The 21,634-nt window shown below is 38.5% G+C and overlaps 1 protein-coding gene across 16 annotated transcripts in view; it reads right to left on the bottom strand.

The window, feature by feature from the left end:
* FHIT (fragile histidine triad diadenosine triphosphatase) overlaps window positions 1-21,634 on the bottom strand; it is a 1,499,836-nt gene that overhangs the window by 1,059,821 nt on the left and 418,381 nt on the right. For 9 of the 16 annotated variants that reach the window (XM_061195467.1, XM_061195471.1, XM_061195470.1 and 6 more), the window contains one exon: window positions 20,385-20,476. The exons of 6 other annotated variants lie outside the window; for them this stretch is intronic. In XM_061195467.1, coding sequence (XP_061051450.1) covers window positions 20,385-20,432 — 48 coding nt within the window. In that variant the 5' untranslated portion in view covers window positions 20,433-20,476. The remainder of the gene's footprint in view (window positions 1-20,384; window positions 20,477-21,634) is intronic. One more of the 16 variants, XM_061195477.1, reaches the window with a different exon arrangement.

A 21,634-nucleotide genomic window follows, 5' to 3' on the forward strand; every position in this document is an offset into this window, starting at 1 on the left:
ATTCCAGCACTACACAGTGGTTTATGTACATTTTGCAACATTAAATAACACGCACTTTTCTAAAATTTGAATATATGAAGGTCACAGCATGACATGTATGAAATCTGATCAGTTCTTTACACTGATATTAGATAATAGACTGCAACTAGACAGACACTGACATAAAACCGGAAATTATTTTATTTTTATAAAACTAATAAGATTTAACTAAAATGTCAAAATATGGTAAAAAATTAAAATCTAGCATATTTAAATTGACTTGTTTATATTAGTTAATGTACTCTACATTTTGCCCTTTAATTCTAATAAGTAATTTTGAATATTTTACAGGAAATGTAACTTTTTTAAAAACATTCAAAAAATAACCTTTCCAAAAAAAAATAATAATAATAACCTTTCTAATTTTTTAAATAATTAATTGAGATGCTTAATGAAAATAAATTCAAATTTTACACACTGTGAATACAGATGCAGTTTAGTTTTTAATTCTTTAGCTCAGAGGTCAGCAAATTTTTCTGTAAGGGACCCGGTAGCAAACATTTTGGACTGTTGCAACTGCTCATTTCTGCCATTATAGCACAAAAGGTACCATAGGTAATATGTAAATGAAGGAGTACGGCCAAACTTGGCCCCCAGGCCATAGCTGCAGACTCCTGCATTAAATCATTACTGCCAATGGACACAATTATGTTAAAAAAAATTTTTTTTAACTTGATTATAACACCATATTTATTTTACTGAAACAAAGATAAGAAAAATCACTTCTGTGGAATAAATATGTAATAATGTATGAATTATTTCTGCCTTTAATCCATCCAAATATCATCCCTAATAACAGAACATGTGCAACAATAATCAAATTCAGTTATCTTTGATATGTTGCCAATTTTCAATCATATAAAAATCATAGCTTTACCTATACTTTTGGATTTTGTTGCTAAAGAGTTACATTGTCATGGTAGAAGGATAAAAAAGCATTTCTTTTACAGCTTATTAGCTGGATTTATAATTTTTAGATATTTAGACAGGTGGTATGTGACCTCCATTTGTACTCTTTCCCGGGGCCTCACAGACCTCAGGTGTAGGCCTGGATACAACAGTGATCAAGGGAGTAAACCCCTGCTGTCCTGAATTAGATTCTAGTAAATTGTACTTCTCATCCATTGACTCTGCTTAGGCTTGGTGATCATCATTTCTCACATGGATTACTGCAATAGCTTTTTTATTGCTCTCCCCACACCTATTTGTGTCCCCCACTTCAATCTATTTTTCACACAACTGTCATATTTTAAAACCATAAGTTGGCAACTATCACTTCTGTCCTTAAAGACCTTCAGTTGCTTTCCATTACATTCAGGATAAAAAAGCATATGATGCCCTCTAAAATCCTGCTCCTCCCTACCTTCCAGTTTTATCTTGTGCACTCCCTTATTCAGTACTACATAGTCACACTGGTCTTCTTTGTACCTCATATACGTTGAAGTACTTCTTGCCTCAGGACCTTTGCATATGCCATCCCTCTGGCTGCCATGTTCCTCCTTGCTCCACCGCCTTTTACAGTACTGACTACTTTCCATTCTTTAGAGCTCTGCTTAAACATCATATTCTCAGGGATGACTTTCTGGTCCACCTGATCTAACATATGTGACCTTTGTTATTTTCTGTCATGGCACTACACTGTTAATCTCCTTCAGAGCCTTAGAAAAAAACCTGTAATTATATGTGTTTACCTGTTTGCTTATGTATTTGCTCTCCTGCAAGTTCTTTTCAAGCAGAGACAATTTCTATTTTATCACTCCCAGTGCCCACCATACTGCCTGGAACTGGTAGTTATAGAAAAGATATCTATAAAACAAACAAGTAAAAGCACATTCTGGACATATCCAACTTGTATATGAAGCCTATATTCCCACAGGGATGGTGGCAATGCCAGGGTCCCTTGAACTAATGATTTTCAAGTGCACTCAAAGCCTTTATTCATGATGTCTCTCCAAGCTGAATTTCCTTCTGCCACCTCTCTCCTCCTTCTAAATGTTTCTCTCATGGATTCAAGTACACTTCCTCCAACAAGTCTTTGATACCCTCTTTAGCCCCACATAATAAATCTCTCAACTTTTGCATGTATTACCTGAATCATTCACTCTAGCATAATCTTACGTTGCCTAATTCTTTCTAAATTGAAGTTCCCTCAATAGGGCATTCAGAAGGGACCATGTGCACTTAATCTTGTGGGCAGCACACAGTGAAGCTTCCAAACATACTGAAATTGTTCTTCGTAATAGTCTGGGTTCCCCACCCCACCCTAACACCCAACTCTGGAAAGCAGAGCCTAAAGCAAAGTCTTACTAAAAGGTGGTTTACCTGGGGAAAGGGCCCTAGATAACAGGAGTGGGGGACCAGAGAGAGTGAAACAGGGAAGAAAGGTGTCTTAAATCATATTCCCTAGAAGTAGAGCCTGAGGTGGGCATTTCCGTGCAAGTAATTGATTGAAGGAGTGCCCTCAGGAGAAAGTTGTGAGGAAACAAGGGAGTGGGATGGGACAGAGAAGAAGTCAAGAAAATCTGTGGCTTTAGTTAAGTCTAGCCTTGGCCTGATCACGCAAAGAGTTCTGGAATATGAATGGCACCATAGGATCATCCCACTTGGACAGCTTCAGTTAGTCACTGGCTATGGATTGCCCTTTGTCAAGAGTTGAAGAATCTCGTGGGTATTTCTGGGGAAGGTGGCTCCTCTCAATAGAAGGTAATTCTCTTGAGAAGGGTTCATCTGTGAGGCCTTTGCATCCAACACTATAAGCAGCTGGGTCATGATGTGCTGACTCAGTAAAGTTGATCTTGGTGGGGCTCCAACAGCATCTTATGTGCAGTGAAATGCAATAGAAGGGTATATTCTGAAGTTGATCACCACTGTGGGCAACTGGGGCTCAGTCAGGCTGGAACTCTCTGAGAAACCTTATGTGCTTCAGATGTATATGTATAATGTGAACAAAGCATGGAAGAGGACGGTAATTCTTCACCAGTTCCCATCCTGCACTAGTCAGGGATTACTTCATGGTTTAATAACTCTCACACAAGTTATCAGAGAAGCTGTAAGGCAGAAAATGGGGATACCCAATTCAGCTTAGGCAAGAGGCTTCGGGTCACACCTGCCCTAAGCTGGTTTCCACAGCAATGGCCTGAGTAAAAAGTGAGACAAAAGAATACGAGTTGGCTGAGCCATAAAAAGAAATGAAATTGAGTTATTTGTAGTGAGGTGGATGGACCTAGAGACTGTCATACAGAGTGAAGTAAGTCAGAAAGAGAAAAATAAATACCGTATGCTAACACATATATATGGAATCTAAAAAAAAAAAAAAAAAAAAAAAGTGGTTCTGAAGAACATAGGGGCAGCACAGGAATAAAGACGCAGACGTAGAGAATGGACTTGAGGACACGGGGGAGGGGGAAGGGTAACCTGGGACAAAGTGAGAGAGTGGCATGGACTTATATATACCAAGTGTAAAATGGATAGCTAGTGGGAAGCAGCCGCATAGCACAGGGAGATCAGCTCAGTGCTCTGTGACCACCTAGAGGGGTGGGATAGGGAGGGTGGGAGGGAGATGCAAGAGGGAGGAGATATGAAGATATATGTTTATGTACAGCTGATTCACTTTGTTATAAAGCAGAAACTAACACACCATTGTAAAGCAATTATATTCCAATAAAGATGTTAAAAAAATTAAAAAAATAAAAAATATATATGAGTTGGGCCATAAGAAGTATGCAACACATTAATTAGGTTCCTTAGATCTACGGAGAATATGGCTAATCTGTCCTACTCTTATGTAAATGCCCTACCAGGAATTTTCACGGAGCTAAAGCTGTCCTTTTTACTGCTCCTCTTAGATATCTTGGACTATCTGCCTGATATGCATTTTCAGTCACATCATGTGGCCTTAACAGATCAAGATTAGGTGAAAGAAAAAGGATAATTAAATTATCAGTCTCATGGCAGTATCAAGCTCTCTGTATTTTTCTTAGTCACTGCCATTGATGATAATATTTCATTCTACAGTGATGATTAGATATGGAAAATTTCACTTAAACATTCAGATACTGTCTATAAGGAGAGCAACGATGAACTCATCTAGGCTCTATATACTGTTGTTGATCATAACATGTGTGTATTGCAAAGTGGTCCCTGAACACCATTTTTAATGGCAAACAGTGATTCCTTCCCCCAACAAATTAAACAAAAATGATAAGTTCCCACACTGAAACAAATTTGCAAGATAGCACATTTCCTTCAATTCACACAGTCTTTAAGAAGTATTGTTCATGGGACTTCCCTGGTGGCACAGTGGTTAAGAATCTGCCTGCCAATGCAGGGGACATGGGTTTGAGCCCTGGTCCAGGAAGATCCCACATGCCGCGGAGCAACTAAGCCCGTCCGCCACAACTACTGAGCCTGTGCTCTAGAGCCCGCGAGCCACAGCTACTGAGCCCATGTGCCACAACTACTGAAGCCTGCGTGCCTAGAGGCCTTGTTCCACAACAAAGAGAAGCCACCGCAATGAGAAGTCCGCGCACCACAATGAAGAGTAACCCCCACTCGCCGCAACTAGAGAAAAGCCCGTGCACAGCAACAAAGACCTAACATAGCCAAAAATAAAGAAATTAATTAATTAATTTAAAAAAAAGGAAGTATTGTTCATGACGGTTAGAAACATATAACATCCAACCTTCCTGTTTAACACAGCCCAGCAAGGACTCCAATGCACAGTTCATTATTGTCATTATGAAAGAATTTCTGCCAACAAGTTACAGTCAGGTTACTATCATTCAATCATGTCGCTAATAGGAATAATTTCATGCTAATTGGCATATACTAGACAAGAGAAGAACATAAATAGCTGCTGGAATCATTAATGATTTGTGCTGACTTTCATGGTAAAAATGACAATGTATTAGTTTACCAGATGTTGGATCAAGCCATGGGCCATTAACAGGGGGGTGTTCTCTGAATGTTTTCAGAACAAATACCAGCTGGTTTATTTTCAGCTTGCAGACATAATCCCATGCATCCCCTATCAGATCCACCACAATCCTGTCAGATACATCATAAATTAAAAGCTCATGGGCTCATTACGGGCTCTTATCCTTAAAAGCAACACATTGTCCTGCCGAGACCGAAAATATTAAATGAGCATTTAAAGAAACTGCAAAATGCATTGCCTTGAAAAAATAAGATCCCCCTTAAATCTATATATGGTACTCAAATATTCAAAATGTCCTTCATCGTCAATTTTGCATCAACGTTTATAAACAAACAAGCAAATAAATTCTTGTCCTGTCAAGAAGGCTTTCAGGCCAAGTCTCTTAGGAATGGGGTGTGGGTTTATTAGTAAACTTAATATGCTACATTCAGACGAACAGAGGCACTGGCATCAAATAAACAAGTTTAAAAACAAAAAATCTCACTCCAGGAAATTTAACGTATACTATGTTAGTAACTAGGACGACTCATATTTCTCAGCAATTGCTGCACAAATAACATTTATATTGAGAAAAAGCTCCCACCTTTCCTGAATCTTCAGAACGAATGTAAAGCTTATTTAAATTCCTTTTCTGTCTTGCCTTTGTACAAGGTTCCTCTCCCAATAAAGAGCAAACCTATTGGAAGACAAAGGGATGTTTGCAAAACAAAACCGAAATAGATAATTAAAAAACGGAAGAGTTCCTGTTTTCAACAGTTGATTGCATGACAGTCACCATTTCTCAGGATCAGGTTATCCACCTGGAAAGTGTAAGAAAACAAATCTTCCAATTAGCACTTATTGGGCAAAGTGCTGAGTTTCAAGAATCAAAACCATGATCGGTGGGATGGCTTTTCGTGTGTAAAAAGCGCCCTAGTAAGGCGACCAGGGCCCGTTGTTGCCCCGCATTCTATTACCATGAGTTGTGTGTGCGGCATGACTCCTGTAATTATCGCCTATATGTACAGTAATTGTTAATGAGCATATTTGTAACCAGCCGCCACCAAAAACAGGATGGCATTCTTACATCGTGATTAGGGGTTTTATGAGCATTTTGGGGTGGGGGACACTTTCTCACTGAAGACTCTTCCGCCCCATTCACGCTCATTCAGCTCTTTCTCAGGGAAGTTAAAAGCTGCAGTGATAATCCCTTAAGTATGACTTGGAAGAGTATAAAAGGTGCAGTGTATAAGCAATTGGATGAGGAAGGCTTTTATGTGGAAAGTCACTGAATGGGTGGCTGAGGACAGCGTGAGTGGGGAAAGAGAGGGGTGGACTTTTCTTCCTAAGGTGGTGAGAGAAGCTGGTATGACCAGGGCAGCTCAATTCCCTTTCATCATCCGATTGCTGCGTTGTCCCTGCCCCTTGTTTCACCTTGTTTCTCAGGGCCAACCAGCTCCTTGCTGCCATTTTTGCTCTCAAAGGGGGAGGGGGGAGCAATGCGATTTTTGGTAGGGACCCAGTTTCTCGCTGAATGCCAACTCAGACAGCTGGCACCGAACAGGCCAAGCCTTCTTCAGAGGGGGTTAGCAAAATCCAAATTAGCATGCTCCATTTTAAAAACTTGCTTTTATTTAAAGACTAATTCATGACAAACAGTGGCTCCCCCACTGAGGTCTGGTGCCCCGGGAGCTGGCACCCAACCAAACACATGCAACTAATTGCCACCCTTGGATGACACGCAACTAACAAGCTCCATTTTGAGGCAGCACATTCACTAAGAATGTAACCCCGGAAGGCAGCAGACACAGAAAAGCTCCTTTCATAACCCTCTCCTAGGCTAACCATGGCAGCAAAGCGCCTGAAAAACACTTTTGTTTCCCTGTACCGAGGATTTATCTCCACTAATGGCTGCAAACATGGATAACTTAGAGGAAGGTGGCCAAGGGCACTGCGATCCCCCATCATGATTATTTGAAGCAGGGGCTCTGCCCTTCTCTTTGCTCAAGGAAATAGGAGAAGCTGCCCACTATCTCAAAGGTCTGCATCTTGCCCCATTTGCAAATCTATGGACATCCAGTACTTCCCCCCCTCATACTTCGGTTTAGATGCTCAGACCTCCTTTATATAAGCAAAAACTCTGGAGCCAGGATGTCTAGGTTCAAATCCCAGCTCCACCATTTCCTAGTAACTGGCAAGTAATTTAATCCACCCATGCCTCAGTTTCCCCAACTATAAATTGGGATAACACTATACTAGCACATACCTTGTAGGGTTATTATGAGTGTGGATGTGTTAACATAACAATGTGTGAAGGACAGTGTGTAGCATATCATCACTCCTTTACGAAGGAAGCCCTCTGAGTCTGAGATGGCTCAGCCTTATGAAGGAAAATTTCCCTTTGCATATTCTACATTTCAGTCAAAGTGCACATCTCCCCATAAACTTCCCAGGGTTATGCCTCTAAGCCTTTGCTCACTATTCCTTCCTCTCTTCCCCACTGCCCAACCTATCATGACCAAATCCTATCTACCCTCCAAAGCCCTCCTTCAACTCCACCTCCACCAGGAGTCTTCCCTGCCATTCAGTTGCAATGAATCCCTTCAGTCTTGGCATGCCCATGGTATTTCCACAAACAAATGAAAGTATTTTATGTGCCTGTTATATTTCCTCTTCTAGACTGACAGCTCCTTCTGATCATAATCTGTAACTGGCACATAGTAGGCACTCAATGAACATCTGGTGAATAAGTAGATGTCTGAGTAAAAAATTTGCTCTGCATAAATGAGTAGCTTTATACCATGGTTATGCTAGATACTACTTAACGAGAAGGGAAGGAGAATCATTTCCTAAGGACTTTCATGGTTGCTTTGGCCCAAACTGAGAGTTCCATTTAACTTGTCATTGACTTAGGCTCACAAATCAAACCCGCAGGAGGATTTGTCAATAACCATATTAGTCTTCTAGGACTGACATAACAAAATACCACAGAAGTGTATTTCTCAACAGTTCTAGCGGCTGAAAGTGCAAGATCAAGATGTCAGCACATTTGATTTCCCCTGAGGCCTCTCTCCTTGGCTTGCAGAAGGCCACCTTCTTGCTGTGCACATGATTTCTTCTCTCTGTGGCTGCATCTCTGGTGTCTTTTCCTCTTTTTATAAGAACACCAGTCATATTGGATTAGGGCCTCACCCTTATGACCTCATTTAACCCTTATTACCTCTTTAAGGGCCCTCTCTCCAAATACAGTCACATTGGAGGTTAGAGCTTCAACATACGAATTTTGGAGGGACAAAATTTAGTCCATAACAATAACATATACAAATACTCAAAACATGAGTATTCTGGAAGTTACTTAAGTCCACGGGAGATGGGAGGTCAGGGAAAGCATGCATAATTCATTGCTCCTTGAGGTGAGTCTTAATTGCATTCAGGCCCTGATTATATTAGCAAAACATTCAGCCAGTGGAAGCAGATTTGGCACTCAAATACACACTGTCATATTTAGATGAAAAACTCAACTCTCCTCAGAATTTGTGGGATTCAGTTGGGGGGCCCAGACACTCTTCCCTTAGAGATAGAAGAACATCAGCAACCCTGGCAACATCCACAATAACACTGGCTGCTTTTAAAGCCACAGCCTCTCCCCAAAACACGTCTAAATTTCCAGCTAAACCCTTGTGCATTTTCTAGGATAAGGCTCACTTCACTCCTTCTAGGATACAATTTATCCGAATCCTATCTTTCTGAATACAGGCACAGAGCTTTACATAGCTGAATACAGGCACAGAGCTTTACATAGCCCTGGAAATCCCAACCAGGTTCTCATGCCAGCATTCCTTTCTTAGGCATTTTCTCATTCTAATTGCTGTTACCAGCATATACAGTTACTACTAGATAGTTTGACTTTCTCACATTGTTTCAGATCACTAATTCCCAATTAGGCAGATCCCTCACATCAATCCATAAGTTAATGGCCGCCATGGTATTTGTTCATAGCCCTCTCCTAAGACACTTAATACTTTTTACCTGGTAGAATAATGATTTATAGACATATGTGTCTCTCTTGCCAGATTTTTGAACTTCTTAAGGTTAGAATTGTGTTGGATCCATTGTTTCTTCCCAACCAGTGTCTAGCCTGATATGGCACACAGCAGTCACAGTAGGAGTTGCCTGTAGTTCACACAGACTTTTTGGGAGTGTAATAGCAACTCTAAGCAGCTAAGTATCAGAAGCAACACATCACAAAGTCATCCAGCTCCATTACGGGTGAAGTCAACACCTTAGAGAGACCAAATACCTCTCTCCATTTTTAATCCAAAGCTTCTAGTCAGTTGACCCAGAAACTCCCCACACCTCTACCATGACCTACCAGTTTGTCTAAAATAATAAAGAGGAAAATGAGAGCCTATTAGCTCCACTTCCATTCTCCAGTCAATCATCATTCTAAATTATTAATCAGTTGAAGTATTGCCAAGAAATATTCAGGCCCCTTTCCAAAAGTATAAAGTAGTCATTTTTCAAGTGAACAATTAACCAGTTTATTCATCTAAAAGTCACAGAATTTATAGAAAAGCTGATTCTTTCCCTTTTTTTGTCTTTTTTTTTTCCTTTTGGACGTTACAGGAGGTAAGAGAGAGATAGGTGAAACTCAAATATAGCTTCCTTTCATTCACTCATTTATTGACTTGGCGTTACAGAATCCAAGTTTATAAAAGATGTTTTAAAATATTTCCTGACCATAAGCATCTGTAACACTGTCCCAGTAGTATGACACTCCTGACTAATCACTGCTGGCAAGGACAAAGTGATCAATTGTCACCACCCTTTCTTCTCCATGATTGATTTGGTGAAGCAGCCATAACTCATGATTTCAAGGAGCTTATATTCTGGGGGAGGAGACAGTCAAAAGAGAAGGTAAACCAAAAAATAAATAAAACAACAGTGGTAACTTTTACAAAAGAAACAAAAAGGGGCTAAGAAAAGGAGAAGATGTACCTTAAGTAAGATGTTAGTAGTGGGACTCGTAATCGATGGATCAGAAGAATTCTGAAACTGGGGACCTAGTATGTAATCAAATCCAAGGTATGAAAGTGGCATGGAGAATTTTAAAAAGACATTTAGTTCTAGTTACCAACTGACCTCAGAGACTCCAAATTTCCCGGGCATCTACTTCTCTGTCTTTTATTTTAGTCACGTGTTGTTTCACTACTATTATCACAATTTCTTAGGGGTAATTTTCTGAGCAAGAGATATAGTGTGCAATTGGCGTTGTCAGTCTCATCTGATGCTCATTAACAATCCCAACTTTTATGTAAGTGATGTACGTTTAAAGGGAGTGCAGTATGTAGCTAAAGAAAACTTTTTTTCTTTTATCTTTTTTGGCTTTTTTTTTTTCCCCCTGGAGGGAAGGTGAACAACAATATTTAGTTTCAACTATATCTTTAGAAGGTTGCTTAGGCATATTTTGATAGCCTTGTCAATGAGAGTGGAGTTCAGGACAATTAAATATCCTTTAATTTTTAAGTATATACTCTGGGGTATATGACCTTCCTAGGTCCTAGGCACCTTTTCTTTGGGAGGTTCAACACAATATTATATATGATACATTATAATAAAGAAGTGTTCAGTGAAAAATTTTTGAGAAGATTTTTGTATTTTTGCATTTGAAATTATTTGGTTACATACAATTTGGTTTATTAAATTTTAAAATTGGCTAAAATTTCTCAACAATCATCATGCAATTCAGACATTCTTAAGACGTGAGAAAAGCAAACTCATAAAATGTCTCTAAACATAGACTCTTTATAATTACTAAATTTAGTAATTAATAGCAATAGCACAATGTTCTATTTTGTTGACATTTCATTAAATATCTAATTGTCCTGACTCTGCAATTTCTACATACTTCAAATCCAAAATCATTTTCTTTTCCTTTTAGTTCTCAATATTTTTCTAAGCCCTTGAAAAATGCATTGGCCCTAGTCATTAGGCCCAGGTGTCTAAAGGTTAAAGAAGCTACAAAGTGTGTGTGCATCCCTCGATCTCATAATAGTGGTGGTGATTCTGGTGGGGGGTTAGCCCCCCAAAAACCTAATGCCATTATAACCATGCATGATCCCAGGTAGCCTAAATGAATGTACCAAAATCCCTTTTTTTAAAAAAAAAAAAAAGCCTGCCCTGATTTTACTGTGATTTATGCACTTTCCTCTGAAGTTCCACTCAACTTCACTTATAAAGATCATCTTGCTTCTCTAGCAAATTCTCATACCTTAGGGCATAAGAATCACCTAGAGTTCTGGTTAAAAAAAATGGAGACTCCTGGGTCCTGTCTCCAAAGAATCTGATTTATAGATTTAAGTGGAGCTCAGAAATCAGAGTTTTTAACGTTCTGAAACCCTGAAGTGTTTATTGGTTGCTAAGCCATTGGTTGATGCCTTGTGGTTGATGATAAGAGCTGCTGAATCAGTTGAATTGAAATGCTGGACGAGTCGAGTCAATTTAGGCCAGGCTCTGTCAACCCTGGCTCATATTAGAATAACCTGGAGAGCTTTTAAAAACAGTTACCCCCCAAGGATTCTGATTTATTTGATCTGGGGTGGAGCTTGGGCACTGGTATTTTTTAGAGCTACCATGCAAACAAATCAAACAGCCTAATTATCATAGGTCATGATAGCCTAAGGGTATCAGCTCTCAAAAGGGATTAACTCACCCACTGAGGTGATGCTAAGGCCTAAACCTCCTAAAATGAAAACACAGCAGCAGAGATTTAGCAAAACTAAAACCCATCCAGATCTCTTATTCCCAGTTTGTTTCAGCCTCAACACACCCAAGTCGGCCTTAGAGCTATAGCACAAAAAGGTGAGCCCTTTACTTTGGTTTTCGTCTCCTGGCAGAATGATTTAGTAGCTCTATTATAAAAGCAACTCCATTATCATTACGGTGTTTGAATTATAAACGAAACCAAAAAAGATGCAGAAGGAACAGTCCTTTAATCAAAACTGTAAAACAGAACAATTTCTGGCTGCACTTAAAAGCAAACTCCGAAATATTAAGAGTAAACTCTCCAGCCCTTTGATTCCTGCCTCTTTCCTGTAAGAGCGACACTACACATTTTTTCAATTAAGCACTTTGACAACCTGAAGAAACTTGCAGCGCATGATTTAATGAGCATATACTGTATGCATGGTAATCGGCAGGCTGACAGTTTGCTCATTTCAAACTGACAAGAGAGCACTACACATTAGTAAAAAGGTTTTGGGAGGGTCTCTTTTCATTAAGTAAGCTTTACGGTTAAAGAACATTCTAACTGTATTGGCAAAGCTGTCACTTAGTGGTCCCAGGGTGACCTTACTCTCTGTCACTCTCCAAGTCCTCAAGTCTTGACCAAGAAATTATTTTTTAAAAAACAAAACACAAACACAAAATATAGACATTTTGATGCTCTCAGGGGTATGTGGAGTCTTCTGAGTCACAACTCCGTCTGTGATTTCACATAACACTAATTCTAACCCAGTGTGTGCTGGTTCTTCACAATGACAGCTTTATAAACTGGAATACTTCTTGGAAATAATACCAGTACTGTTAAACTCTTCCATATTTTAGAAGCAGTGAAATGTAGTAGAAAAACCAAGGGCTTTGGTGACGTAGAGATAGGGGTTCAAGTTTTTTTTTTTTCCTTTTAACAGCTTTATTGGAGTATAATTGCTTTACAATGGTGTGTTAGTTTCTGCTTTATAACAAAGTGAATCAGTTGTACATACACATACGTTCCCATATCTCTTCCCTCTTGCTTCTCCCTCCCTCCCACCCTCCCTATCCCACCCCTCTAGGTGGTCACAAAGCACCGAGCTGATCTCCCTGTGCTATGCGGCTGCTTCCCACTAGCTATCTATTTTACGTTTGGTAGTGTATATATGTCCATGCCACTCTCTCACTTTGTCACAGCTTACCCTTCCCCCTCCCCATATCCTCAAGTCCATTCTCTAGTAGGTCTGTGTCTTTATTCCCGTCTTACCCCTAGGTTCTTCATGACCTTTTTTTTTTTTCTCTTAGATTCCATATATATGTGTTAGCATACGGTATTTGTTTTTCTCTTTCTGACTTACTTCACTCTGTATGACACACTCTAGGTCCATCCACCTCACTACAAATAACGCAATTTTGTTTCTTTTCATGGCTGGGTAATATTCCATTGTATGTATGTGCCACATCTTCTTTATCCATTCATCTGTTGATGGACACTTAGGTTGCTTCCATGTCCTGGCTATTGTAAATAGAGCTGCAATGAACATTTTGGTACATGACTCTTTCTGAATTATGGTTTTCTCAGGGTATCTGCCCAGTAGTGGGATTGCTGGGTCATATGGTAATTCTATTTTGAGTTTTTTAAGGAACCTCCATACTGTTCTCCATAGTGGCTGTATCAATTTACATTCCCACCAACAGTGCAAGAGGGTTCCCTTTTCTCCACACCCTCTCCAGCATTTATTGTTTCTAGATTTTTTGATGATGGCCATTCTGACCGGTGTGAGATGATACCTCATTGTAGTTTTGATTTGCATTTCTCTAATGATTAATGATGTTGAGCATTCTTTCATGTGTCTGTTGGCAATCTGTATATCTTCTTTGGAGAAATGTCTAGGTCTTCTGCCCATTTTTGAATTGGGTTGTTTGTTTTTTGTTATTGAGCTGCATGAGCTGCTTGTAAATTTTGGAGATTAATCCTTTGTCAGTTGCTTCATTTGCAAATATTTTCTCCCATTCTGAGGGTTGTCTTTTGGTCTTGTTTATGGTTTCCTTTGCTGTGCAAAAGCTTTTAAGTTTCATTAGGTCCCATTTGTTTATTTTTGTTTGCAGAGAAAGCTTTCGACAAAATTCAACACCCATTTACGATAAAAAACCCTGCAGAAAGTAGGCATAGAGGGAACTTTCCTCAACATAATAAAGGCCATATATGACAAACCCACAGCCAACATCGTTCTCAATGGTGAAAAACTGAAACCATTTCCACTAAGATCAGGAACAAGACAAGGTTGCCCACTCTCACCACTATTATTCAACGTAGTTTTGGAAGTTTTAGCCACAGCAATCAGAGAAGAAAAAGAAATAAAAGGAATCCAAATCGGAAAAGAAGAAGTAAAGCTGTCACTGTTTGCAGATGACATGATACTATACATAGAGAATCCTAAAGATGCTACCAGAAAACTACTAGAGCTAATCAATGAATTTGGTAAAGTAGCAGGATACAAAATTAATGCACAGAAATCTCTGGCATTCCTATACACTAATGATGAAAAATCTGAAAGTGAAATTAAGAAAACACTCCCATTTACCACTGCAACAAAAAGAATAAAATATCTAGGAATAAACCTACCTAAGGAGACAAAAGACCTGTATGCAGAAAATTGTGACACTGATGAAAGAAATTAAAGATGATACAAATAGATGGAGAGATATACCATGTTCTTGGATTGCAAGAATCAACATTGTGAAAATGACTCTACTACCCAAAGCAATCTACAGATTCAATGCAATCCCTATCAAACTACCACTGGCATTTTTCACAGAACTAGAACAAAAAATTTCACAATTTGTATGGAAACACAAAAGACCCCGAATAGCCAAAGCAATCTTGAGAACGAAAAATAGATCTGGAGGAATCAGGCTCCCTGACTTCAGACTATACTACAAAGCTACAGTAATCAAGACAGTATGGTACTGGCACAAAAACAGGAATATAGATCAATGGAACAGGATAGAAAGCCCAGAGATAAACCCACGCACATATGGTCACCTTATATTTGATAAAGGAGGCAAGAATATACAGTGGAGAAAAGACAGCCTCTTCAACAAGTGGTGCTGGGAAAACTGGACAGGTACATGTAAAAGTATGAAATTAGAACACTCCCTAACACCATACACAAAAATAAACTCAAAATGGATTAAAGACCTAAATGTAAGGCCAGACACTATCAAACTCTTAGGGGTTCAAGTTTTGACTAAAACCTTTATACGTGGCCTTGGTCAAGTGACATCATTTCTCTGGGGCTCAGCTGCCTAACTTATGAAACACAGACAGTAACATCTACTTTGTATGGGGAAGACTGTAAAAATGCTTCACGGTTACTGACAACATAGGGGCACTTAAATAAATAGTAACTAGATGACCCATAGAAGTTCAGACTCTGGAGTTTTAACTAAGTTAACTACAGTCAGACTCCTTAGATTTCTACCATGAACCTTTATTGGAGTTATATAAAGACAACAGTAAACTAACATTTATGTACCAGTGTGGTCTCAATCATTCCTACCAAGATTCTGAAAGGTAGATGTTATTACCCCATTTTTATGAAATCTCAAATACAGGAAGGGATCTTCAAGATCACATGAGAAATTTCTGACATGTTTTAACATATCTGATCATAAGAATATGCAACTTCCTGTGTTTCCCTCTTTGCTCTGCCTGCCAGAAAACCCAAGAGTGAATTTATGTGCTTAGTATATATTCGCAACCCTGTTAGCAACAGTGACTGGTGGAGTTCTTTTCTGATTTTCTATGTATATTTTATTAATCTTATTTTAAATTGGTTATAAACCAACACAAATGAGGTACTATTTCTTAGCTAGCTAATAAAGAAGCTAGTAATAACTAGGATTTGTGTCACGTGATTCCAGGCTAGGGATCCTCACATATATTTGACATACAGATATCCACACTCTCCAACTATGCTTTTTTTCACTTGTGTTGAGCTTTGATTCCACAATTTTATGAAACGGTTGTTAGCCTGAAGTGATGAGTCACCTGTGTCTCGACGCAAAATTGAGATAGTCCTCAAAAAATTCTAGACTCAAAAATACTTAAAGTAATCTCATTGGAATTTTATCAGGTATATACACTAATTTATAATTCTTATCTTAATGTAATAACCTATCTATTATTATCAAACACTAACTCTGGTAATACCTTTTGTCTTAAAGTTTAATTTCTCTGATATTAATATAGGCACTCTAGACTTCTTATGCTATTTCCATGGTGTATGTTTTTCCACCAATTTACTTTAAACTTAACTGTATCTTTATATTTAAAGTTTATCTTTTAACAGAAAATAGTTGTTTTTTTAATCCATCCTGATAAACTGATTTTTAATTAAAGTATTTAGTCCATTAACATTTGATATAATTAAATATGATTAGCATGATATGGTTGCATTTAGAGCTACAATTTCATTGTTTGGTTTCTGTTTGCCCCCTATGTTTCTTGTTCTCTGTTCGTTCTTTCCTGCATTCTTTTGGGATCATTTGAAAGGTGTTTAGGATTCTACTTTAATTTATCTATTGGATTTTTAGTGATAGTTCTAAGCAGTAAAATATACATTCTTGACCTTTCACAGTGTACTTAGAGTTCATTTCATACCACCTCATATAAAATTGAAAACCATGCAACTGTGTAAGTCCATTTACTATGCAGCCCCCTCATTATTTATGCTATATTTGTCTTATGTATGACATCTACACACAGCACATTATAAGCACCACAAGGCAGTGCTATGATTTGGCTTTAAAAAGTTCTGTGTATTTTAAAGACACTGAGATGAAAAAAATACTCTTTTATATTTACAATCTCTGACATTCTTCATTCCTTCCTGAAGATTTAAGATTCCATCTGGTGTTATCTCACTTCAGCCTGAATAACTTCCTTTAGCATTTCTTGTGATGTAGGTCTGCTGGCAATGAATTCTCTTAGTTTACTTTTATCTGAAAATGTCTTTAATTAGCCTTCATTCTCAAAGGACATTTTCACTATATATAGATTTCTGGGTTAACAGGGGTTTTTTTCCTCTCTTCAAAAATATCATTTTAGTTTTTCTAGACTCTGTAGTTTCTGATGAGAAGGTAGTGCTAATTTAAAGCACTGTTTCCTGGAAGGTAACCTGCCATTTTTCTCTGGCTATTATCAAAATTTTCTCCTTATTGTTGGTGTCCAGCAGTTTGAATACGATGTGCACAGGCATAGTTTTCTTCAAATTTATCCTGTTTGAGGTTCACTGACTTTCTTGATTTGTAAATGTATGTGTTTCATCAAATTTAAAAAATGTTGGCCGTTATTTCTTCAAATATTTTTCTGTCCCATTCTCTTTCTTCTCTCCTTCTGAGACTCCAATTACTTGTATGTTAGACATTTTTACTTATGTCACACAGGCCCCTGAGGCTCTTTTCATTTTTTTCTGTTCAGTTTTTTAAATCTTTTTTCTTTCCGTTCTTCAGAAAGAAAATTTCTACTGCTCTATCTTTAGGTTCACTGACACCTTCTTCTGTTACTTCCAATGGATGTAAGCTCAGTGAATTCTTATTTCAAATATTGTATTTTTCAGTTCTGGAATTGCCATTTGGTTCTTTTCTGTAGTTTCTATTTACTATGTTTTTACTCATTATGAGTGTATCTTTCTGTCCTCATTGAGCATGGTTATAATAGCTGCTTTAAAATCTTTGCTAATTCCCACCTTTGGGTCATCTTGGAATTAGTCTTGCCTTTTCTCTTCAGAAGGGGTCACATTTTCTTCATATGCTCTGTAATTCGGGGTTGTATCATGGGAATGTATGAATGCGAATATTATGGAGTAAAGACTCTAAAATCTGTTAGACTTCTTTGAAGAACACTGATTTATTTGTTTTAGCAGGCAATTAATTCAGTTATACACAAATTGAAAACTATCTCTTGGGTGGCAGCTCAAATCTCAATTCAGTTCTTTCATCTTTAGCTGGGCTACTTTATATCTGCTCCACGCGTTCGTGGTTCAGGGGTCAGTCAAAACTTTGGGTAGTATTTATTCGTTGAATTGGGAGCCTCCCCTGTCTTCCTCTCTCCTTTCCAGAATTCTAGCTTCATTTTCCAGTGGCTGTGGTTGCCCTCAACCCTGTTCTTTGGGTCTTCAAACCAAAAAGAACGTGTTTTTTTCTACTGGAATTAGTCACCCCAAGTGACATTAATTAACCTCAACATGTCCTCAGTCGAAAAGCTGTAAAATGGGGAACTCACTCTGCACTGGCCCCTGCTTCCAAGTGTTGAATCTCAATTCCCTTTCAGAATCTACCTGCTTATTTTCACTCTCTAAAGCTTTCAGGTAATTTTTCCCCCATACTTTATAGTTGCTATCTGTGAAAATGCCAGGTTCAGTAGAGTTCACTTAGCCATACTAGAAATGGAAACAAGTAAAAACATATAGGATATATTCCTTTGCATTTAGCAGTTTCTCTCCTCAAAATACTTAACCTCCATTCACTACCTCACCTAGTGATATTGGGTTTTGGTTTTAACTAGAAACATAAGTCACACTCAGAGCTTCCTTGATCATCCTGCCAAATACATGAGGAGACTTGGAATGAAAGTACAGCATAAAGTTAAATGATAAAATATAAAACATCAATCAGATCTGGCTCTTACACTGGCAGCATGTAATCTCAAAGCAATGAGGCTTGTACAGGATCATGACTACCAAAGATTATCTACATGGTACTTTGCCATGTTATTTATTTTACCTTAGTTTTTTGGTCTCAGATATCTCTATATCTTGCCTCATTGAAAACTGCAATAGGTAATATCCTAAGAGAAACAGAATATTGAAAATGATATCCTTAAACACCAATACAGAATTCGTAAGTGCACATTTCCTGCTGATAATAGTTCTTATCATTTTTTGAGAGTTTCTGTACACCAGGTATCCTGTTAATCATTTTATAAAAATCGTCATTTAATCTTTTACAACCATTCTATGAGGTAGTTCCTATAATTAGCCTCATATTATGGAGGAAGACACCACAGCTCAGAGAGGTTAAGTGCGTTAACTGAGATCACACCGCAAATAGCAGAAATCTGAGTCAGTCTTTTTAAAGAAAAGAAACAGCGAAGTGTGGGACTTTGGAATCAATAAGCACATGCCTTTTACTATGAGGAGAGAAAAGAGAAGTGTTTCTAAGCAAAGAGAAATAAGTGGAGATCCTAAAACTCAAAGTTATAGCCTATAATTCCTCCTTCTGCTAATTATTAATATTAAAATGCCCATCTTTCAGATATATATATTTCATATTGACAGCTTTCATGTTAAAAAGAGCCTTGCTTCAGGGCTCAAAAACACTAAACAGAACCATAACACAAGGATCAAACAATCCCATGCAAAGCTCATAATAAAGAAACACGTAACACCAGGGTTCCATTTCAGCTCATTTCATTTACTGTCCTTAAACCTTCTGCATCTTCCAGAAAAACACTCTAGATGGGAAGGTGATTCACCAGAAAGAAATCAGGCACATTAAGAAGTGAAGATGCCTGACTCATCCCTCCATAATCTGCATTTGGTGAGTATTTCTAGAAAATATAGCAATGTGTCACAGTCCTACAAATTTGAGGGGCAGTCTTTTGCATAAATCCATGAGTTTCAAGCAACTGTGGAACGAGAATAGAAAACAGGGCCAAGAGTAAGTAAGCAGACAATGTAAAGTGGAAACAGGAGACTGGGTCTTGACTGAAAGCATACAAAATCTTTGTGTTCTGACACATGGGGCTATTCAATATTTATATTTATTACACATGCTAAATTGTTTGTTGAGACCTCGGAATGGGAGATACTATGAGGGGAGTAAAGATGAGAAGGGGTGAGAGAAAAGGAGAGGGGTATACACAAATGAGTTCTAGGGAGGGATTAAATGAACACTGTCCACTGACATCATCAAAACTGGGGAAGTTTTGTCACATTAGCACATTCCCTTCCTTTATTGCTATTTTTTTTAATGTATATTAAACTTATCCAGTGAAACCATCCAAAGACATACAAAGAAGAGTAATTATTTTGCCCTATCCTCAGGGCTTTTTATAAGATTTATTCTTCACTGTCCCAGCGAATGCCACTAGGATTTCCTCTGACCAAGAACAATCCCTTGCTATTTCAGGAGATACGTTTCATATCAGTGTGTCCTCCTGCTACTACTAACGTCATTTCATCTCCACGATCATTCTCAAAACCATGCAAAGCATAACAACTTGTCTTTGCAACTGCTTAACCTTACTTTTTATACATAAAAATTATTAAATATGTGTAACTGTCTGGTGGAAGGGAGAATAATATAATAGCATGTCAATCAGGTAACAGTAAAGCTACATTTCATGAAAGGGAAGGTAATGCTTTCTCCAGAAAGTGAAGTTATCACTCCTTTATTTAACTGACATAACATTTATACCCCAAGTTTTAAATGGCAGCTACAAATAGAAATCAGGAGAGGGTAAATTCTCCAAGAAACTTGAGCCCCCAAATTTTACCATTTTAAGAGTTCTATTTTATATGTACATAGAAATCTTACTACTATTATGAGGATACCCATAGTAGGTCAGTTATACCTAACTCTACGAAAAATTTTTAAATTAAGTAAACTCTACCTCTCTGAATACTGTTACCTCCTCAGAGCGCTCAACAGCAGGGTGCATGGAGTTTTACAGAGGGTCTCGGCAAGCAGGCAGTCCTGGGATACCTACACCATAAACAGAAATTCAGATGATCATTTCCGCAGTGATCTAGATGGCTTATAGTACAACTTCATTAGGGACATTCACCGTGAAAACTGAGCTAGCATGACAGCACTGGTACTGTTAAAAGGGTAGAATAAAGGCACATGTGCAACTTCTAAGTATTGTCATTACTCTGCACAAGAGAGATCACGATTCAAGAGTGGCTTAAGTGACTCCTACAAGATCACATAAAGTAAGGAGCAGAATGGTGCTTTGACATTCCATCTTCCCATTTCTAGTCCTGGGCTGTTCTGGCTGCATTATTATTTGCCCTTCCTCAGAGCCAGCCAGTCCTGGCACAGGGGTTTTCCATTTTGCCTAAAGATGAGGCCAACCCAGAAGTTGGTAGGAAGAGTACTTCTCTGGTTTTGTGGCAGTCTATACCAAAGCATCTGTCTGAAAGGTATTTTATGGGTCAATCTACTTCCTTTCCTTTGAAACCTTGGTGTCCATGAGAATCTGAGGGAAACTGACAGTGGAAGGAACAAGGGTTTTTGGTCCTACTGACCTGAGTTTGAATTCTAGTAATACATTTACCATCTCTGTGTCTTATACAGCTGCTTAACTTCACTGAGCCTCACTTTTCACTTCTGTCAAATGGGCATAATAATATATGAAGAGTATATCTATTGAGAGAGTATTTTTTTTTTAATTTATTTATTTTATTTATTTATTTTTCACTGTGTTGGGTCTTCATTGCTACACGCTGGCTTTCTTCAGCTGTGGAGAGCAGGGGCTACTCTTCGTTGCAATGCATGGGCTTCTCATTATGGTGGCTTCTCTTATTATGGAGCACGGGCTCTAGGGCGCCCGGGCTTCAGTAGATGTGGCGCATGGGTTCCGTAGTTGTGGCTCGCGGGCTCTAGAGCACAGGCTCAGTAGCTGTGGCGCACGGGCTTAGTTTTTCCACAGCATGTGGGAACTTCCCAGACCAGGGCTTGAACCCATGTTCCCAGCATTAGCAGGCGGATCCTTAACCACTGCGCCACCAGGGAAGCCCCGAGAGTGTAAGTTTTTTAAATGAGGATAAAACATCAGATAGCACAGGGGACAGGGAGAAGTGGGCAGTCATCTGCTGCATATTTTGAAAGAGGATCCGAAAGGATTGGCAATGGACTGAA

The sequence above is a fragment of the Eubalaena glacialis genome, chromosome 7, assembly GCF_028564815.1.
Source record: "Eubalaena glacialis isolate mEubGla1 chromosome 7, mEubGla1.1.hap2.+ XY, whole genome shotgun sequence".
Lineage (NCBI taxonomy): Eukaryota > Metazoa > Chordata > Mammalia > Artiodactyla > Balaenidae > Eubalaena > Eubalaena glacialis.